The sequence below is a fragment of the Rattus norvegicus genome, chromosome 13 (assembly GCF_021556685.1).
Source record: "Rattus norvegicus strain SHRSP/BbbUtx chromosome 13, alternate assembly SHRSP_T2T, whole genome shotgun sequence".
Lineage (NCBI taxonomy): Eukaryota > Metazoa > Chordata > Mammalia > Rodentia > Muridae > Rattus > Rattus norvegicus.
The window spans coordinates 35166173-35187642 of NC_141546.1; the positions used below are offsets into that span (position 1 = coordinate 35166173).

General features: G+C 46.8%; 1 protein-coding gene across 1 annotated transcript in view; it reads left to right on the forward strand.

The window, feature by feature from the left end:
* Positions 1-21470, forward strand: part of Ccdc93 (CCC complex scaffolding subunit CCDC93) — a 68387-nt gene that overhangs the window by 24903 nt on the left and 22014 nt on the right. The window contains 5 exon segments of the mRNA NM_001024997.1: positions 4023-4059; positions 4490-4582; positions 4824-4874; positions 5681-5767; positions 20027-20143. Coding sequence (NP_001020168.1) covers positions 4023-4059; positions 4490-4582; positions 4824-4874; positions 5681-5767; positions 20027-20143 — 385 coding nt within the window.

Genomic DNA, 21470 nt, shown 5'->3' on the forward strand with positions numbered 1-21470 from the left:
AGATCAGCTCCTGGCCCTCTCCCATTCTCAGGGGTGCTTTTCCTTTCTTAATAAACTGTCTCTGTTCCTAAAAGAAGGAAGGAAAGGAAAAACCAAAAGAAAGGGAGGAAGGAATGGAAGGAAAGAAAGAAGCAAGCAAACCAACAATTAATTATTAATTACAATTGGACAGCTGCTGGAGTGGCGGGATATGCTGTTAGTCTGAGAGCAGGTGAATCGCAGTGAGTTTGAGGCCAGCCTGGTCTACAGAGTGAGAGCTCCAGGCTAGCCAAGGCTACATGGTGAGACCCTGTATCAAAAAAAGAAGGGGGGGTGGGGGTGGAGCAAGCAGGCTCCTGCCCGATGAGTTCACGGGTTGCAGCTGTGACCTAAGTTGTATCCCTGTGCCCACCTTTGCAGTTCTCAGGAAACGGGTGTTGCTGTACATGGACTCTGACCTACTTGGGGAGTTGGTGCAGAGGCCGGGGCTCGAGTGCATTCTCTGGCCCTCTTTTTAAACAGTCAGTCCACAGAGCACATGCAGCTGTCTCATTGTACCCTGCAGTAATCCTTCAGGGCAGAGATCACTCTGACTGGAAAAATGAAGGCCTTAATACTTAGTACTTCTTAAAATTATTCGTCCTGGAGAAAGAGTTTTCCTTTATAGCCTCGCTTCTTTAAAACCATGTGAGGGCAGGCTCCCCTTGGTCAACACTGGATATTAACCTTGCCCATGTCCTGCATTGCCTACCCAGGGTGACCGATCTCTTGATGTGAGTATGTGCCCTGTGCTTCCGACCCTTGTTGTGTGGCTGACACTAACTCTCTCTCATTAGCATCTCCCCGCGTGTCTCACAGCGCCTGCCTCTGGGAAACAGTGGGAAAGAAGAAGAAATTAGTCGTAGCTAGTCAAGGAAAGGCAGTACTTATTAGTGTGTGTGTGTGTGTGTGTGTGTGTGTGTGTGTGTGTGTGTGTGTGTGTGAGAGAGAGAGAGAGAGACAGAGACAGAGACAGAGAGACAGAGACAGAGACAGAGACAGAGACAGAGATGGAGGCTGTGTGCAAGCCATAGGCTGTTTGTGTACAAGTCAGACAACTTACAGGGATCAGTTCTTTCCGTCTACCTTCATGTGGTCTCTAGGGATCGAACTCAGGTCTTCGAGCTTGCATGACAAGCACCTTTACCCACTGAGCCATCTCACCTGCCTCTCGTGGTGTGGTGGCGTTTGCCTCTGTCTGTTTAATTGAGGTGATTCTCTGAGATTGTCTCTCTCACAGATGAAACTAGTGTGTTTCAAAAGCCACTGAGTTGCTTCTGGCCGTAAGCTAGATGGGCCACTCTCAGCTCATCTTTTGCTGCTGAGAATTTAATGTTTTTCCAATTCAGAGACCATTCATACCAGGGACATTATTTTGAGACGGGGCAAGGACTGTCCAAAATTAAAGTGCATAGCCCCTTGTTAAACGTTGTTAACAAAGGCCTGGAGAGGTGGTTCATCTGGTAAAGGTGCTTGATTTACCATCATGAGGACTGAAATTCAGTTCCCAGAACCCACAGTGCAAAGCTGCCTGTGGTTGGCATTCGCTTGTAACTCCAGGGCCAAAAAGGCAAAAGCAGAAACATCCCCGGGGCTCACTGCAGCCAGCCTAGTCTAACGGTGAGCTCTGGGCCAGTCCAAGACCATGTCTTAAAAATGAGGTGGTCACACACTCACACGCACTCACAAATGATAACTGATGGTGATGAATCATGGGATTCAGTCACTCAGACTCCAGGCCATGACCTGCAGCCACAGACTTAAGTCACCCTGAACTCCAGTTCCAGTGTGGAAGCAGTTTCATGTCTTAAATCCAGGCACTTTTCTTATACACTGGTGGAAACAGTGGGTGGGCTCAGAATTACAGCACACTTAGAGAAGTTACAGCCAGAGGCCTTGGATGTCATCTCTTACCCTTTTGGTTGGTGGCAAAAACATTTTTTAAGCACTTTATTCTTGAATCAAATACAAGTTACTAAGGCCCTGGAACATGAATTTAGGTTGCCCAAAATAGCATATTCCCACATGGAAATGGTTTCCTGAAACTACAGAGCAAAAGGCTTTTTTTATTTTAAACTACATCAGGTGGATGTGTTAACAAACCAAGGAGCCGTGCCGTGGCCAGGGATGCAGCTGTCTGGTGACATTAGCTGCTGGGTTCGTGGAAGCAGGGGGTATGCTGAGTTCTTTCTAAAAGTTGTATCAGATTCGAGGTGGGCAGTGAATGCCTATTAAGGGGGTTAAGGATATCACCAAGGTAGTTTGGATCTGGATCGTCAACATTCCAACCCTGCACAAACTCAAACTTCTGGGTCTACCTTGTAAAATGTTAATAATTCTGATGTGGCTTTTCCTGTTAACTTGTCAATACTGACTAATCTGCAGAGGCTGCAATAAGGTCCTTTACAGGACTGTGTGGAGACCCAAACTTTGAATTCCCTATACTTCGGCCCATGGCCCAGCAATGTCTGCAATGTCTGTTGTTGTTGTTGTTGTTCTTTTCCAGTTCTATTGCAAAGTTAGGCAATACTTGTGATACCTTACTTTCTGCATTTTCTTTCATTTGTATTTTGGTATTCAACAAACGTTAGAAACTCAAACTGTAGAATCTGCACCGTCCACCAGACGCATACAGACCCGTGCTCAGGCGATTGGGGGGCCTGTGTGGGTGCCAGAGGGGCAGGTCTTGGCTCTGTATGTGTGCACTTGGGTAAGCAGAAGCTTCTGTTAGAGCGGATGAAGGGAGAGAACTGGTTGGACTGTGTAAGGCTCTAGGCGGACAGTAGATGGAGCAAGAGCTGCTCTTATGAGCCAGAGCGGGGCTCGGAGGTGGGAGCTTGCCCACCTGCTCAGGAGCCTCTTGCTAAAGTGAGGTTGGGCAGGGTGAAGAGCAGGAGGGGTGAAGCTGCAGGCCCTAGACCAGTGAGGGCCATACTCTGATCCCACGGGCAAGGCGTGTCCTGAGCAGGGCAGAGCCAAACCCTAGCTCAGTTTTTCTCTTAAATACTTGCATGCAACTTTATTGCAAACTAAGACCTTCCAGGCTGGTTGCTCCCCTTATATCTTTTGTTTTGGATTGAGTCTTTGTGTGTGTGTGTGTGTTACTGTGTTTGCTTTAGAAAAAAAAAAGAAGCATAGTTTTTGTTTTAAGGCAGAAGATAAACTAACTTAAGCTGAAATGCATCTGTTGCGTCGATGCGCCTTTAAATTTAAGCTCTCACAGAGTGACATGACTGACATTATATTTGCTTTATGTGTGAAAATAAAATATGGGTGTGACTTGAAGTCATTAAAGCAATATTAAAGTCTGCATTGGCCTTACATACATTGTCTGTTTGCACAGATGTTTTTAAGGTTTTTAGCTTGCAGTGTGGTTTTGATTTTTAGCTTGCAGTGTGGTTCTGAGATGCAATTCCTGATCCAAAGGGTAACGCGTGCCCTTGAGGACACTCTCTACTGTCTTAGCATTCCCTCGTGTAGCATCTGAACAGCAGATACCATGACTGGCCACATTCAGAATCTGATAGTTTATGTTTCTGGGGAAGGCACTATTTTCTCTAAGCACTGATTAGCCTAAATCCTTTTCATATTCTATGAAAAGCCTGAATGCTGGGGCTGGGGAGATGGCCAACATGGTGAAGGGCTTGCCACACAAGCCTGAGGGCCTGAGCTCCATCCCCCAACACCGTGTAAAAGCCACTTGTAAGGGCACGCGCCTGTAATCCCAGTGTTGGGAGGCAGACGCAGGAGGATCCCTGGGGCTTGCTGGCCAGCCTGGCTAAATTGGTGAGCTCCTAGTTCCTTCAGAGATATTGTCTCAGAACAATTTGGGAAGTGACTGAGGAAGCTATCTAATGTTTGCCAGCCTCTACACTCACACACACACACACACATACATGCACACACACACACACACACACACACACCGGATCCAATACAAACGCACTTGTTGGAATTTACTGAGAGCTTTGAATAGTAATTAAATTCTTTCTCGTGGCTTACAGGAGACACGGCTTTAGTCGTCAGAGCAAGACAGAGAAGGTAAGACATACCTGGACCTGGATGGTGGCAGCCGCACAGGTGTAGGCAGGGTAACAGGTGCTGCTGACCAAGCACCAAGCCCTGGCCAGGCTAGGGCCTAGGAAGATACCGGCCACCTTTGTCCTCTGCTTGTCCGTCTCGGTGTCTCTAGCCTTCCACCTCTGTAGGCCAGGAACAAAAGCATCCCCGAGCCTCAGAGCAAGGATTGGAGCCCAGCTGACAGGTGGGGTGCTGTGTCACACAGGGCTCACCAACCCTGACTGGCCTGCCTCAGAGGCTGCAACTTGGCCTGGAGCCCCTAGTTTATCCGTTCTCTTTTGGTTGGGCCCCAGATATGGTTTCTTTCACAGGCTACCTCTCCATAAGCCTGTCTTATTTCTGCAGAGTCTCCAACTCTGGTGCTCAGATGTTTTCTCATCTCCCCTTCCAGGCTGAGGACAAGAAAACAGCGCTTGCTGCGGGGCTCTCAGCTGCAGAGAAAACGGATGCTCACGAGGAAGATGAGCTTCAAGCAGCTGAGGAGGTGTGTGGCACGCGGTGGCCCTAGGCGGTTCCAGTTTGGGTCATTTGATGGGAGCTCCCACCACAGTGCTCTCAAGCTGGCTTCCACTCACAGTTCCCTTTTTTTGAAATGTTTTGAGGCTCACTATTAACCCTCATTAAACAGCAGCTCTGAGGTTTCACCACAGAGACCCGGGCAGGCGCTTGCTTCAGTCTCACACGGTCGGTCAGAACCACTCATCCCTGTTCTCTTCCTCTTTCAGCAACGAATTCAGTCACTGATGACCAAGATGACCGCCATGGCAAATGAGGAGGTGAGAACTGGTAGGGAAGGGGGTGGTATAGTGGAGATGCAGGAATGGAGACTTGGCCCCACCCTGATCTGTTGTAGGGGCCTGAGGCAGGGGGACACCATCTTTAGAGCCCTCTGTTTTCAGCAGGGAGCTTGTTATAATGCCCCACACTATCATCACTGCCTTCTAAGAGGGAGAGTTTAAGGAACCTGTTGGGGCAGTATGAAGAGCAAGGGTCAGTCCTGCTTCTCTGTAACCATGGGAACCCCCTCTTCTTCTGAAACCCACTATCTAGGAGATGAAGCACTCTCATAGGTCAAGGCCTGCCCAGAAGCATTAACTATGTCTTTGGATGGGATCTTTTCTTCCAAGACCGGGAAAGACCTGTGAGAAAAAAAGAGACAGGTTAAGGCTTGTGGTCCCTTTGTATTTCTCATCTGTGAGCCTCTGGCCCCCAAACATCTGGATATCGGGGTGGAGGCAAAGAAATCCCAGGGGTACCCTGGGCCTGAAGGGAAGCTTGGAGAGATACCCAGTGCCTGAGGGGAAGTTGGCAGGGATACCCAAGGCCCAAGGCCAGAGGGGAAATTAGCACAGCTACTAAATGACTTGAGGTAGAACAGTGGTCCCAGGGTACCCAGGGGCCAAGGAAGCTAACACAGCCAACGGAGTGACTCAGGGACCAGGAGCTGCAGGGCGGCTTGTCTTGTGAGTGAGTCAGGGGGCAAGGCCAAGGGACTTTCCCGGGGCAGTGCTGTGTATCTTGTATTTAGACTCAGTTGTGTGATGGGCCTGTGTCCCTGAAAATATACCTCATGTGATTGCAGAGCCGTCTCACCGCAAGCTCCGTGGGCCAGATCGTGGGTCTCTGCTCCGCCGAGATCAAACAGATTGTGTCTGAGTACGAAGGGAAGGTACGTTACTGCCTGCCAGAGCCTGAGCTTGGGTCACACATACAGCTTTATCCTCACATCCCAGCCGCTTCCCCTGTAGTCACGGAGACTAGTTGGAATTCTCCAGGCACATTTGTCAGAAGCACCGGCACCAGGCTTGCCCATGCACAGCCATCTACACTTGCCCATGAGCTAAATTAATCTGGTTCCCAGGTGCCCATTTTTTTTTCTCCTATAAATATTAAGGGAAAAGTCTGTCTTGAAATAGCAGTCACATCTACCATGTCACCACCTGCAAGTCCAGACAGTCATCTTTCCTGCCTGTCAGGCCGCTCATAACTCAGTCGTGCTTTGGCAAATGGGCTGAGGTATGGTGCTTTCCCCCCTTTTAGGAGATAAATGCTCTAACTCAGCCAAGCCAAAGGCGTAAGTTTTTGCTGGACATTTTATTATTAAAAAGTGTGCAGGGTGAACAAGAGCCTCAGCCACATGTCACTGTTGCTTTTCTCCCCATCCTAAGTAGAGGCCAGGGGACCTTGGGTATTTCAGAGATGTAGTGATGACCATTTTAAAATATCTTTAACTTTTTATTTATTATTGAGATGTTGGGGGGTGGCAGATTATCACAGCACACAGGTTGAGGTCAGACAACAACTTTATGGAATCGATTTTCTCTTTCTACCTTTATGGGTTGAACTCAGGTCGGCCTCCATTGCAAGCTCCTTCCCCCAGTGTGGCTGCACCTTGGCCTGGGCGAGAGATGATTTACGAGGCTCTCTTGGTTTTTTCATTTGCGGGGCTGTGATAAAATGCCCCACAAGAGCAACTTCTGGGTGAAAGGGCTTCTTTGGCTAACAGTTCCGGGTTATAGGCCATCATTGCTGGGAGGTGGAGTCAGGAGGAATGTGAAGCAGCTGGTCCCTATGCAGTGAGGGCAGAGCTCAGTCAATTAGTGCGAGCATGCTCGTGATTGGCTTCCACTGCCCAGGACCCCGCCCCTAAGATGTTGCCTGCATACTTTCACTATTCAACCCAGCTATGAAACTCCCTCACAGTCGCTCCCACAGGCTATCCTAATCTAGACAGGTCCTCACTAAGCCTCACTTCCAGGATGAGTCTAGATTGGTCTAGTTTGCAATTAGAACTGACATCAGAAGGGTCTGTTTGCCCATCCCTCCTTCCTCGACTGTGCTCTGAGTAGTTCCACGCTGCCCTCTGCTCTTAGAGCTCTGTAGTGATTGTGAAGGCACTGTGGTTGGGGAGTTGCTCTCCCCTAGGGCCTGAAGTGAGATCCCCAGGCATGGAGCCTCAGAGCAGGACAGTGAGTAGATGGGATGTCTAGGAGGGTTTCCTTGTTTCCCTGTCGTCCAAGTGTATGCTTCCACACATGGGTTTCTCTATCCAGCGTTCACGGACTCCAAAAGGTCTTGTCTTTCAGTGTATCACCTAGATAGGGGAACACTGGCCTGTCATCAGAGATTGTAGCAGGAGAGATTTTGCCTATTGTAAACATACAGTAAACTCAAAAACGTGCAATTCGTAGTTGTGAACGGGAATGAAAATCACTGCCCCAGAAGTGTCCTGGTCTCCTGTCAGTCGTTCTGAGTGGCAAGGCTGTGAGTCTGTCCTAGACTGCCTATAATGAGCTTTAGTCAGCATTCTTCAACAGGAAGGAGAACTAGATGTGTTTCCACTCTGTGTGTGTATAGACTAATCGTGTGTCTCTTTCTGTGTGTGTGTATATATATATATGTATTTGTGTGTGTATCTGTGTATGTGTATTTATGTATGTGTATGTATGTGTATTTGTGTGTATATCTGTGTGTCTATGTATTTATATGAGTGCATGTGTCTGTATATATGCTTGTGTGTATATGTGTGCATGTGAGTCTGCATGTATGTTTGCGTGTATGTGTGTGTGTGTGTGTTCATGTGTGTGTGTACATGTATGATGCCTGCTTGTTAGCATGGGGCATGCATGTGGAGGTCAAAGATGACTTGTGGGACCTGGTCCTCTCCTCCCACTCTGAATCCCAGGAATTGAGCTTGGATGTCAAGCTTGGCTACAGGCATCTTTATCTCTTGAGCCTGTTCTCTGGCACTCAGCTATATCTTTTATTGTGATTAATACTTTAACTAGATCTTATTGATTCTGCTGTATGGGTCTGTCCTGGCTTTTCCATTTGTATCCACTTACCGTACTACTGTTTGTTGAATAACATCTTTGTTTCACTGTGACACACTTAAGCTTTCCTGTGCTTTTGTGTTTCCTGTCCAATCTGAAACACAAACTGACCTCTGCTTTCTTATCCTTCTGTTTGCTTCAGGTCCCATCAGGAAATCTTGCCATTGCTGTGTTTGCTTCTTACTGTCTTGTTCTTGCCTCCAGCCACAGACAGGTTGCATTAACCTGGACCCCACTTGTGGGTCGAATGGGGTTTATTGCTCTATGATGAGGAAGGCCTCGCCTACGTGGAGTTGCACAGTGGCTAGTTAAGAGGGCCTTGAAAGGTTCAGCTCTGTGTTGGATGCTACCAGGAAGGACCTGTGACCTTGACTCAACACAGGCTCACACACCACACCAGTTGCTTCTATCTTCTTGTCTTGGCACCACGTGTCAGCCTGGAACTGGGCTCTGATGTCCTCTGAGGTTGGCGTTGCTGTTATCAGTTGTGTTAAGTGTAGCATCTCTGTAGTCAGAGATGAAGACACAGTGTCCAGGGAGACCCCATTAGTGCCATTTAAGAAAAGCCCAAGCTAGACTGTTACCTCTATGCACTTTTCTTTAGTGAGGAGAAAGGACTAAAGCACTTGCATTTGCAGGGTAAATGACTTTTTTTCAAGTAAGGAATAAATTGAACAGTCTGCCTGAAGAAAGAGCTTGGAAAAAAGGCGCTGGGCTTTGGCATCTAAAAGTGAGGAAGAAATAAGGAAGTAACTGTCAGACTCGGCTTTCAGCTGTAAGGTTCGCAGGTTCCTCTGACAGCCTATGCGATAGGTCGCCCATGTGTGTGGAAGGCCATCTGTGAGATAGCTAACTCAATTGCTGTGGTCCCTGTAAGGCTGCAGATGTGGGGGGTGTGACAAAGCTTGTAATCCATGAGCATCTGGAGGCTCTGGGCTCTGTAGCCCCATCTCCCTGTTCCTACCTGACACTCTCAAAATGTTCTAGAAGGCCTCACCGAGCCTTTTCTGTTGATGTCTAATAACTTTCCCAGTATTTCAGTCTCTGCTTTAACAGAGAGGAGCCTCTAACTGTGATTTGCAGACAACATAACAGCTTGACTATCCAAAACTCCTCTGACTCCACTAATCCTAAGGGCCTCTTAAGAAGCAGCCAAGCCAGGGCATGTGCAGGGTCCTAGGAGGAACAGGAAGGGGCAGCTCTAATGCTGCTGCTAAGTCACTACCTGCCATTTTGACACCTTGGTACTTAGCCAACTAAGTCAGCAATAGCTGATGATTTACTGGAAGTCCTGATGGGTCTTCTAGAGGATTCTGCAGGTCTGGAGGTGTAGGTGATCTCTGTCTTCTGGAAACAGAATCTGCATGCCTTCTCTTGTAGGTATTTTGTATACTTTTAATTCATGACCTGTGTGTGTGTGTATGTATGATGTGTGCACAGTGCACATGTGGAAGGCCAGTGACAGTGTCAGCAGTCTGTCTTCACCTTCTACGTTGTTTGAGGTAAGTCTCTCTTGTTCTGTGCTGAGTTCTACAGGTTTGCTGGCCCATTCACTTCCAGAATGTTCTTCTGTTTCCACCTGTAGGCATCCTGAGCCATCTCCCCAGACCAGTATATTTTAGTTCTAAAAGATTATTTTATGATTTGTCCTTTTTACACTTTTATTTACGTGTGTGTGTGTGTGTGTGTGTGTGTGTGTGTGTGTGTGTGTGTGTGTGTGTATGGGGGCTAGGAGAGTACACGCTGTGGTTTACTTGTGAACGTCAAAGACAACTTTCTAAACTTGGTTCTCTCCTCCCACCATGTGGGTCCTGGTGACAAGTGCCTTTACTCAATGAGCATCTCCCTGGGCCAGGATAATTTGATTCTTTCAAACTGTCTTCTTGCTTCTGCCTCCCTCCCTCTTCATACATATCTGTCCTTGTTTGTTGCTGTCAAAATGGACCACATTCCATTGTTTGGGCAACTCACCGACTGCAGTTGTTGGTGCTGGGAAAATAGGTATTTAATATTATATACATTTGCAGACGAAGAAAGTGTAGGCTATGGAGGCTCGGTCAGCCCTGCATTCCTGTGCAGCTCTCATACATTCCTGGTTCAAATGCAGGACCAGCTGCCTTTGCAGCCTGTGTGTTGAGTCAGCGGGAGGGTCACAAGCAGGGGAGAGGAAGGAAATGTGTGTGCCATTTGTACTTCTTCATCTCAGCCTGCAACCACCAGGTGCCCCCTCAGGCATGTGCACCTCCACCAGCTGCCTTGACTCTGTGTTAGAAGAGATAAGTGCACTAGATATGGACCACAGAAGTAAGGGAATCTGGTACAGCCTGGGGCTCACACAGCACCACAAAAAGCCTCCTGGGCACAGAAGTTTCTTTTGTCGTCATCATCATCATCATCATCATCATCATCATCAGTGTGTATGTGTTTGTGTGTGTGTGTGTGTGTGTGTGTGTGTGTAACGGTAGGCACACATGCGTGTTCTACGTGTAAAGTCAGAAGACAACTTTGTGGAGTTGGTTTTCTTTTTCCTCCTTTAGTAAGCCGTAGCATGCACTCTGTTTGCCCCCATACACACGGCAGACAATCACGCATCAGTAAAGAAGTGGGATCAAACTCAGGTGGTTGGGCTTGAATGGCAAGGGCCTTTTACCCTGAGCCATCTTGTTGGCCCGTGGAAGCCATAGACGTTTCTTCTGGGGCAGCCGGTGACTTTTCATGTCACTATAGAACACATTATGACATTTTCAAATAGCTCTTTTAAAAATACAGCATTTTAGACCGAAGAGATGGCTTATCCGATTAAGGCACTTGCTACCAAGTCTGAGGATCATGAGGAAAGGAGAAAACTTGGGGGAAGGAGAAAACTGGCTCCCGAAGTTGTCTCCCAATCTCCATACCTGTGTGCTCGAGTGCACACGCAGAAGGAATAAATAACAGCCCTGAGGGGAAACGCAGCTTCCCAGCCTGGGGGCCCTCTCCTTTGTCATGTTATTTCTGTGGGGACACGTGCTTGTCCCCAAGAGCCTTATTTATAGAAGGCATTTTTCTCCCTACCGGTTCTAGAAGGCCCCAGTACGCCTGACCTTTTGAGCACTGCACTCTGGCACCTGGTTGGAGAGCACCTTTGTCTCAGCAGATAAGTAGACCTGGGGCTGGTCCAAGGGCACACATGCAAACACAAAGAAAGAACCCCCCTCTGGAGCCAGGTGCCCAAGTGACTCAGCATAGGTTTGCAGATGGTACCCCCCCCCAACACACAGACGGTTTTCGTTTTATATTTTATTTCCATAAAAGGCATTATTTATATATTTTATTTGACAATATCTTACATGTACCTTGGTCATTTTAACCACAATTACTATCTCATCCCTCTCCCATACCCATTGAATCCTTCTTCCCAGCAAATTTTCCTATTTTTGTATCTTTTGTGTGTTGCTGCTGCTGCTGCTGCTGTGCTGGTGGTGGTGGTGGTGGTGCAGTGGTGTGTGTGTGTGTGTGTGTGTGTGTGTGTGTGTGTGTGTGTCCGTGTCTCTCCCACTGAGTTTAATTAAGGCTACTCAGATAAGCTTAGGTGAGGACTATTTACTGTATTGTGGACAGAACTTACTAATGGCTACACAAGAGTGTGATTCTCCCTCCCCGCCCCCAGCAACCAGCAACTACCAGTAGCTCCTTGGATCATCAGGTGACCTCATAACCTCCTCTCCTTCCCCCCAGGATGGAGAGTTGGCTGGCTTGATCTTAGAAGTGTCATGTGCAGGTAACCACAGCCATCCTGAGGCCATCGCTGTGGAGTGCATGTCATGTCTAGGAGACAGTGTTTCTGAGCACCCCATGTCCTCCGCTAACCCGTACATTCTTTCTGATCCTGTCCCCTGCCTTCAGTGCACTGCAGAGGGCTTGATGTAGTTGTCCCATTTTAGGGCTGACCAGTTCACATGACAGTGTGAACCAATTGGAAAAGATTACCTCTTCAGTTCTGCCATCCGAGTGCCTGGCCAGTGCGGGTCACAGCAGCACTGCTGCCGGAGCGTGCCAGGGAGAGCCTTATGCTGACCGGCTGCCTGGGAGCTCAGCTTTTGTCATGGCCCTTTGCCTGTGCTTGTCCTCTTCTTTCTCGCTCTCTACCGGGAGGCCTGGCCACAGACATTTTTAGTCATACAGCCTCTTCCCATATTTCTGTATTAAATCCTGAGAGACATTCATCTTGGTGTGACAGCCTCTGGTCATTTATCTTCTACTCACTCCATTCCTTGTTGGAATCTGTGATTGGCAGTGCCTCTGTAGACTGGAGATGGCGATTTCCCACAGGAACAGGCTGGTCTCATTAAATTAGCACCTAGAGGCCTTAAGGACATTTATATACGAAATCTGATAGGGTGGACCCAGAAGAAAAAAAATTAATACTTCATGTGCCTACTTGAGGTTCTGTCTTCATGTTATGTAACTGCCCTGGTTTTGTGACTTGGCTATGTTTCTAGGTTATGTGTCATGGCTTCTAACAGTAGTTGTAAAGAGTTGTAAAGTTGGAGATGAGGCCATCACACAAACATAAGAACCTGAGCTCAGTCCCTAAAACTCACATATGGGTATAGGTTTGGTGGGCACAATTCTAATCTCAGTGCTGGAGAAGAGAGACTGGAAGATCCCCAGGGCTTGCTGGCCAGATAGACTTACCCCATCAGTGAGCCCCACATTCTAATGAGAGACCCCGTCTCACAGGAAAAGGGTGAATGGCTCCCAATCAACATTCAGAGTTGGTCTGTTGCTGCTACTCACATGCATACATGTCTACCCATACACATGCACACACACGTGCACATGTTAAAAAGAAGCAGAATGTAGATCAGGGAGAGTGGATGGTCATGTCAATGAGGAGCACCTCAGAAGGCCACTTGCACACTATGCATGTCCAGAGGACAGCAGACAAAGCAGTGAGAGACACTGACATCCTGCTGTAGAGGAATTGTAGGCACATCTACCTAAGTTGAAGTGTCACATACAGTGTCACATACAGGGCTAGTGACCTGATTCTCTTGTCTGTTCTGCTTTGGTGTTTTGACTTCTCAGTGTGTTTGTCAGGGGCTTTTAAATTACATTTACATGCTAGGAGTGGGTGTGCACACATGACACACACATGGGTGACTCATGGAAGGTCTGTTCTCTTCTTCCATCCTGTGGGTCAGAGGGATCAAACTCGGGTTGTCAGGCTTGGTGACAGGTGCCTTCCCCTACTTAGCTGCCCGTCCAGGCTGCTGGTGAATTTTGACTGTGGATTCACCATATTTCACTGAAAGCTTATGGTGGGAATTCTTGGGGGCAGAAGGTCTCAGCTCTGCTCTTCCAGGGAGGACCTTGTCTTGCTTCTTAGGCACTGGGGGACTCCTCAGCACTAGTCTGTTTCAGAATCCTGACTGGAAAGTGTTTTCTGTTGGGCTTTGTGTTTTGAGGCAGAGTCTCATGGAGCACAGTCTGGCTTCAGCTCAGTCTGTATGTGAGGGTGATTTGAACTCCTGACCTTCCCGATTGCACGTCCCAAGTGCTGGGGTTGCAGCTGTGCACCACACGGCTCGTAGCTTATAGTTTTGTAGGTATGCAGGGAGCATGTAGATGGCAGAACTCCAAGAAGCTAGTCACGTTTTATTGTGTGCCTATTCCTTTTACACTTTAAAGCCCAAGGCTAAGGTGAGGCCTTTATTGATCAACTGTAAAAATCAAAGCTAGGCATTACAAGGTTTTGAAAAACACCCACAAGGAAGTAAGCCATCTTCAGTGAGTGTGTGTGCCTCCTGATTCCCATGTTCATTTACAGGGAGGATGTATGCCTTCCAGAGTCCCACATTCACTTACATTTTGTCCTCTCAGGATTCCATCCCATCCTTCCTACCTCCTAGCTTGGTTTTAGGAGGAACACTGGCCTCTGCCTTGTTGTCTGATTGCTTGGTTTCAATTGGAGGCTGGAAACTGAAGTTCCATTGATTACTGTGGAGAGCTTTGACACCCTCCCCATAAGGTGGGCATGCAGGGGTCTTCCCCTTCTCATGCTAAAGACTAGACTGTGGTAGGAAGAAGGAACTAATGGCGAGGGTGGGGGTCTTGGTCTTCCTGAACTAGAAGTTAGAAGTGGGGCCGTAGCTCAGTGGTAGAGCACTTTGCTTGCATGCACCATGCCCTGGGTTGGATCTCTCTTGCTGAAAAATGGAAAACAGGGGATGCAGGTTAACACATAGGTAACCTTCAGGGGCTCATTCGATTCTGAAAGGACCCCGTTGTAGGAAAAGTAATCACTTCTTATTTCTCTTGGGTGTTTCATATTTTGAGCTAGACTACTGCCATCAAGTGACATTTAAAGCCATCTCCCCTAAGAACAGGTGTCATTTCTATCTGTCATATTAGAAAACATGAGCTCTGCCGCCGAGTCTGTTAATCCACACTGTGGTTTTACAGGCACGTTCTTAATCTGCAATTGTTGAACAAAACGAGATCAGCATATTAACCCTTGCTCCTGGTGGGCACACAGGGCGTGTTTGCTCATGGTTGGCCTTTTTAGAACAGATGTTGTATTTTATAAACAGACTGTTAAGATACCAGGGACTTAAAATTTTTCCCATCAAGGGTTGGCTGTCAAGCCCCATCTTCTCTTCTCCATCTCCCCAACTTTGCCCATTGTTAAAGGTGCCTTTTGGTCCTCTTGAGCCTGCTCTCTGCCGCCGTAGCTTTCAGTCAGCCAGTGTCAGATGAGCTAGGCTGCTTCAGGGGCCTGTTTTCTGCCTTCATTCTGGGGTCTCCTGGCTGTCAGCAAAATAATTTGGGAGAATAAAAATTTTGTATGTATAATAAAAAGCATGTCTAAAAAGCACTCAGACTTTAATTGGCTAGGTTGAGAGCACTCCTCACTACAGCACTAGAATAAACTGCTTTGTTCAAAGGCTTCCCGTCTGACAAATGGCTTCCTGAAGCACCATTTCATTTGGACAAGAGAAATGTATCCACATGGAGATGGTACTCAGGATCCGGAGTTAGATAACCTGAATGAATGCTTTATAAATGAAACTTCAAGAAACTGCAGGGCCTAGAGCACCTCAGTGGGTAAGGTGCTGACCACACAAGCACGAGGACCTGAGTTCAGCTCTCCACTAGCTATTTAAACAGTGGGGTGCAGCTACACATGTCTGTAATCCCATCACAGGAAGATGGAGACTGTAAGATCCTCTGGGGCTGCCGGGCAACCAATCTAGTGAATCAGAGGCCTGCAGTTTCAAGGCGAGCCCTGTCTCCAAAGATAAGATAGCAAGTAATTGAGGAAGACTCCCAGGACCAACCCCTGGCTTACACACACATACACACACACACACCCTCACCCTCATGCACAGGTGCACATGAACACGAGACAGACAGAGAGAGAGAGACAGAGAGAGAGAGAGACAGAGAGAGAGAGAGAGAGACAGAGAGAGAGAGAGAGAGAGAGACAGAGAGAGAGAGACCGAGAGACCGACCCCATGTACTTTCACTTATTATGAACAGGAAGGTTTTGAAATCCCTTGTTTCTTGGAGCATATTCTAATAAAGATAGAACAGATTTGAGACTTAATGCGCATGCATTATCTGTCTATTTATATGATTCTCAGTGAGAGAGTGGATTGGAGAGAGAGATTTTTCATTCTTTTTTTTTATTATTGGATTTTTTAATTTACATTTCAAATGTTATCCCCTTTCCCAGTTTCCCATCCATAAACTCCCTCCCCATGCCCCCTCCCCCTTCTCCTATGAAGGTGTTTCCCCACCCATCCACCCACCCCTTTACACCTCCCCACCCTGACATTTCCCTACACCAGGGAGTCCAACTTTGACAGGATCAAGGGCTTCTCCTCCCACTGGTGCCCAACAAGGCCATCCTCAGCTACATATGCAGCTGGAGCCATGGGTCTGTCCATGTGTACTCTTTGGATAGGGTTTAGTCCCTGGGAGCTCTGGTTGGTTGGCATTGGTGTTCTTATGTTGCAAACCCCTTCAGCTCCTTCAATCCTTTCTCTAACTCCTTCAATGGGGACCCCATTCTCAGTTCAATGGTTGGCTGCAAGCATTCACCTCTGTATTTGTCACACTCTAGCAGAGCCTCTCAGGAGATAGCTATATCAGGCTCCTGTCAGCATGCACAGCTATGCATCAGCAATATTGTCTGTTTGGTATTATCTGGTGGCTGTATGTATATGGGCTGGATCCCCAGGTGGGACAGGTTCTGAATGACCATTCCTTCAGTCTCTGCTCAAAACTTTGTCCCCACATCTCCTCCTATGAATATTTTTATTCCCCCTTCTAAGAAGGTCTGAAGCATCTGCACTTTAGTCATCCTTCTTCTTGAGCTTCATGTGGTCTGTGGACTGTATCTTGTAGAATCTGAGATTTTGGTCTAATATCCACTTATTAGTGAGTGCATACAGTGTGTGTTTTCCTGTGATTGGGTTATCACTCAGAATGATATTTTCTAGTTCCATCCATTTGCCTAAGAATTTCATGAAATCATTGTGAATAGCTGAGCAGTACTCCATTGTGTAGATGTACCACATTTTCTGTATCCATTCCTCTGTTGAAGGACATCTGGGTTCTTTCCAGCTTCTGGGTATTATAAATAAGGCTGCTATGGACACAGTGGAACATGTGTCCTTGTTATATGTTGGAGCATCTTTTGGGTATATGCCCAGGAGTGGTATAGCTAGTCCTCAGGTAGTACTATGTCCAATTTTCTGAGGAACCTCCAGACTGATTTCCAGAGTTGTTGTACCAGTCTGCAATCCCACTAACAATGGAGGAGTGTTCCTCTCTCTCCACATCCTCGCCAGCATCTACTGTCACCTGAGTTTTTGATCTTAGCCATTCTGACTGGTGTGAGGTGGAATCTCAGGGTTGTTTTGATTTGCGTTTCCCTTATGACTAAAGATGTTGAACATTTCTTTATGGACTTCTCAGCCATTTGATATTCCTCAGCTAAAAATGTTTTGTTTAGCTCTGTACCCCATTTTTAATAGGGTTATTTGGCTCTCTTGAGTTTAACTTCTTGAGAATATATATATATATATGTATGTATGTATATATATGTGTGTGTGTGTATGTATAAAATATATATATATATATATATATATATATTTGGATATTAGCCCTCTATTGGATGTAGGATTGGTAAAGATCTTTTCCCGATCTGTCGGTTGCCATTTTGTCCTAATGACAGTGTCCTTTGCCTTACAGAAGCTTTGCAATTTTATGAAGTCCATTTATTGATTCTTGATCTTAGAGCATAAGCCATTGGTGTTCTGTTCAGGAAATTTCCCCCAGTGCCCATGTGTTTGAGACTCTTCCCCACTTTTTCTTCTATTAGTTTGAGTGTATCTGGTTTGATGTAGAGGTCCTTGATCCACTTGGACTTCAGCTTTGTACAAGGCAATAAGGATGGATCAATGCATTCTTCTACATGAAGAATGCTGACCTCCAGTTGAACGAGCACCATTTGTTGAAAATGCTGTTTTTTCCACTGTCTTCCTAAAACTCTTGGTGGGGTGTATCAACTTCTTTGCTTCCCAAACAATGGGTCAATTGTTGAGTTTCAGGAACTGAGTAGATTATCAAGTGTAATAGTCAAAGTTCTCTAAGGAATAGAATTCTGTATGCGTGAGTGCATGCATGCGTGTATGTGTTTTTGTGTGTACAGGAAAGTGGTTTATAGGCTGCGGTTTGGCTAGTCCAACAATGGCTGTCTTCCAGTGGAAAGGCTAATACTGTTCAGTCTATGGGGATAAATGTCTCAGCTGGTCTTCAACTTATGTTAGAATCCCAAAGAATTGCCTCAGAGGCAGGAGAGATGTTCTTTGTATAAGCTACCACCAAAAAGTGTGACCCCACCTACCCAAATGATCCAATCAAGAGAAACCCCTCACAGGTGAGCCACTTGGGTTTTAGTTAATTCCAAATCATGTTGATAACCAAGAATAGCTGTCACAAGTGAATTTGACCTTTTGGACAGAAGAAATATGTCTCAACATTTAGTTCCAGCACTCCATTTAAGGATTCGTAAAATCTTCTGAGGACTGAGGAGCTTATGAATTAATTTGTTTACAGATAATAATAATGTGTTACATGTCAACATTAGAGCAGTGACATCCCATCTGACATCTATGAAATTTCACTGCACAAATATGACAAAATGAATATGGAGTTTGCAGGTAACACCTTAGTGTTTATGATTCCTATAAAAAGAAGTTACAAGAGCCCCTCCAAAGAGGGACTCCCTCAAAATTCAGGTGGGCATGGAGAGAACAGAAGACAGAGAGATAGAGACCAAGTAAATAGTTTGAAAATCCTTTTTCTACGTATCAAACTATCTACTGGTCTCCTTCAAGAAAGATTCTTGTAAATAAATATTGGGAGTATGGTTTGGCATGGCTGCCTGTTAAGGTGCATGTACTAGAGCAAAGAAAATGAAAAAAAAAAGTCAGTCTTATTTATAGACAGAGACTGACTATAAATGCAGTTGATGAGAGGAGAAGGGTTGTGAGTTTGAGACCAGTTACCTGGGTTACAGAGTCACACACACACAAACACACACACACACACACACACACACACACACACACACACACACACACACACACGATGGAATGCTTGCTTTTGCTTGGTCTCCAGCACTCCGTATACTAAGCATGACTCTGCACTCTTGTGACCCCCACCACTTGAGAAGTGGAGGCTAGAGAACATCCTTGACTGTAATGCTAGTTCTAGGGCAGCCCAGGTAAATGGAGCTACCCTGTACTGTGGAGAGCCAGGGATGGGAAATGAATTATTCCAAACAGAACAGCAGGCTCATGTAATTCTGATAGTGATGTGAAATGTTCTTGGGTTGTACGTGTGCTGCTTTGGAGGGGTTAGGTTGTATGTTAAAATCTCATTCGGAAATGAGCTACAAGCTATAAACAGGGCCAAATTATTAATACTGTTGAGGATGGGCCAGTCAAAGCAGTAATGGTGAATTCTTTGTAACTCTGGCTTTCAAGTGATTTGGACTAGGAAGGTCTTCCCTCCCACCCTTTTTCTCCTACCTTCAAGTAGTTCAGAAAGACTTTATCCTTCCCCAGGCTGTAGGTTGTACCTCCATGTATGCAAACTTAATCTTGAAATGTTAACTACAGTTTCCAGCAATCCAGCAACCTGAGTGTCTTAGTGTGGGTCTTAGTACATCATTTAAGTCAATCAGTATTTCCCTCACAAGCTTGCCTGCTAGGTCATTCCGGAGCCTGTCAACTTGCCAGTGAACACTATCATCATTCGGGCATGTTAATGGGCAGTTTCTGAAGTGCTGGGTTGCATTTCTCAGACTCCCAAGCCCATGAGCACTAGTGGAGTGTGCAGGGGCAGTAAGATACCTGACAGGTTTGCCTCATTTAGGCTGGAAGTGACTGATTCACTTGGTCTTGGGGTTGTCAGGGGCATTTGACTATTCAGTAATGCTGTCTAGTATAACAATGCTACTGCATCAAGTAGACCTGTCTGTTTCTTTTCCCCAGGACTTCTCCCAGGGTTCCTTTTAAAAAAAGATTATGAGTGTTTTCACTTCCATGTTGTATGTGCCTGGTAATCATGCAGGGGCCAGAAGAGGGCATTAGGTCCCCTGGAACAGGCGCTACAAAGAGTGAGGAACCATCTAGGTGCGGAGAACTGAATGTTGTGCAGTGATAGTAAGTGGTCTTAATGGCTGCGCCATCTCTCCAGGCTCCTCCATGTCCTGCCAAGGTTATTAATGCAGATGTTCTTATGAGGAAACCACTAAGACTCCTGAGTCCCCCACTCGGGCCCCTCTGCCGCCTGGACGATGGATTCATCATGACCTTAGCAGAGCAGTCTGTACCCGTGGTGCTCTCCCCTGCTCCAAAGCTCAGTTTGCCTCCGTTGTCGTTAGACTTTTCCTGTCTAGATTTTGGTTCTAAGCAGGGCATTGTAGATGCCCTGGCTGGTGTGACTGACTGGCCAGACCCTCCTTGCTTACACTGAGCAGGGATAGACCACCTGAATGGAGTCGAGTCCATTATGTGCTTTGGGTTTCCCCACAGCAGTCTGAGCTGTCCGCTGAAGAAAGTCCAGAGAAATTAGGAACCTCCCAACTGCATCAGCGGAAGGTCATTTCCTTGAATAAACAGATTCTGCAGAAGACCAAACATCTAGAAGAGGTGAGTGTCTTTCTAATTCCGCTCGTGGTAATGACCATTCCTCCAAGAGGGGAGAAGTCAGTCAGGAGATGGTGAATGAGAGCCCTGTGGTAACTTGGTCAAAGGAGGCTCTGGTGCAGGCATAGAAGAGTTGTCAGTCCAGTCTAGCTGCATGTGTTTCGTAAGTAAGGTGTACGTGTGAGATGTGTGCGTGATGGGTGTTTGCAGGTGTGGGGTACTTGTGTACAGGTGTGCATGTGTGCCCGATGGGTTTGTAGACACCAGGCTCATGCTGGTGCCTTCCTCGATCACTGCCCAATTTAGTTACTGAGGCAAGGCCTCTCCGAACCATTTTGACTAATCTAGCAAGCTGTTGCCAGGGATATCCCTTGTCTCTGGCCCCTCCACCCTGCAATTAAAGGCAAGCTGCCACACTGATATCTAGCTTTTCACATGGGTTCTGGGGACCCAGTCTTCAGTTTTCAGGCTTGCATAGTAAGCACTTTTTCCCTAAGCTCCTTTCCTCATCCCCACGAGTAAAGTTTTATTGGAACAGCTAAGCACTCATATTCTTGCCCATTTTTCTGTGATTGCTTTCAAGCCACTGTAGCAGAGTTGAACAGTTGTAGCAGACACCAAATGGCCCACAAACCTAAACTAGATACTGCCTGGCCCTTTATAGGAAAGGTTTATTAACCCCTGTCACAGAAGATACAGAGCAAGGCAGGAAGGATGAATTAGCCTCTGGGAGCTCTTTTTGCACTTGCAGAGAATGTCTTCTAACTCCCAGCACCCACATTTGCCGCTCACAGCTGGCTGTAACTTCAGGGGCCTGACTCCCTTTTATTGCCTCTTCAGGAATACCCAAGCATTCTAGTTTGTGTGCAAACACACATACACATGTGTGAAAATATACAGGGCCAGAATGGTATTTCTTCACTTGTACATAGTGTTGTGAGTGTTACAGGGTGAGCGAACAGTGGGTCGGGGCCTTGCCTGCCAGGTCCCAAGGTTTTATGGAGACCTGCAGTAAATGAAACATCTGTCACCCTGACACTCAGTTACAGTTGTGGTGAGGGTTTGACAGGGAAGTCAGTGGAGCTAACCGAGCCCGAGGTCATGGCTGACTGAGTCTGGAGAAATGAACAGGCACTGACTGAGTAGAAGGCCTGCGAGGTGGAGATGTATAAAGCAACATCAGCAAAGGGGAAGGGAGGAAGGGTTGGCCAGTTCCTTGGTGATGGCTGAGGATCGAGTGGGGTGTGTCGTGCGCAGACTGATGACAGAAGATCTTCCAGGTCCATGTGACGACTGTGGAAACCACAGGGGGTTGCAGCAGGGCAGTGCC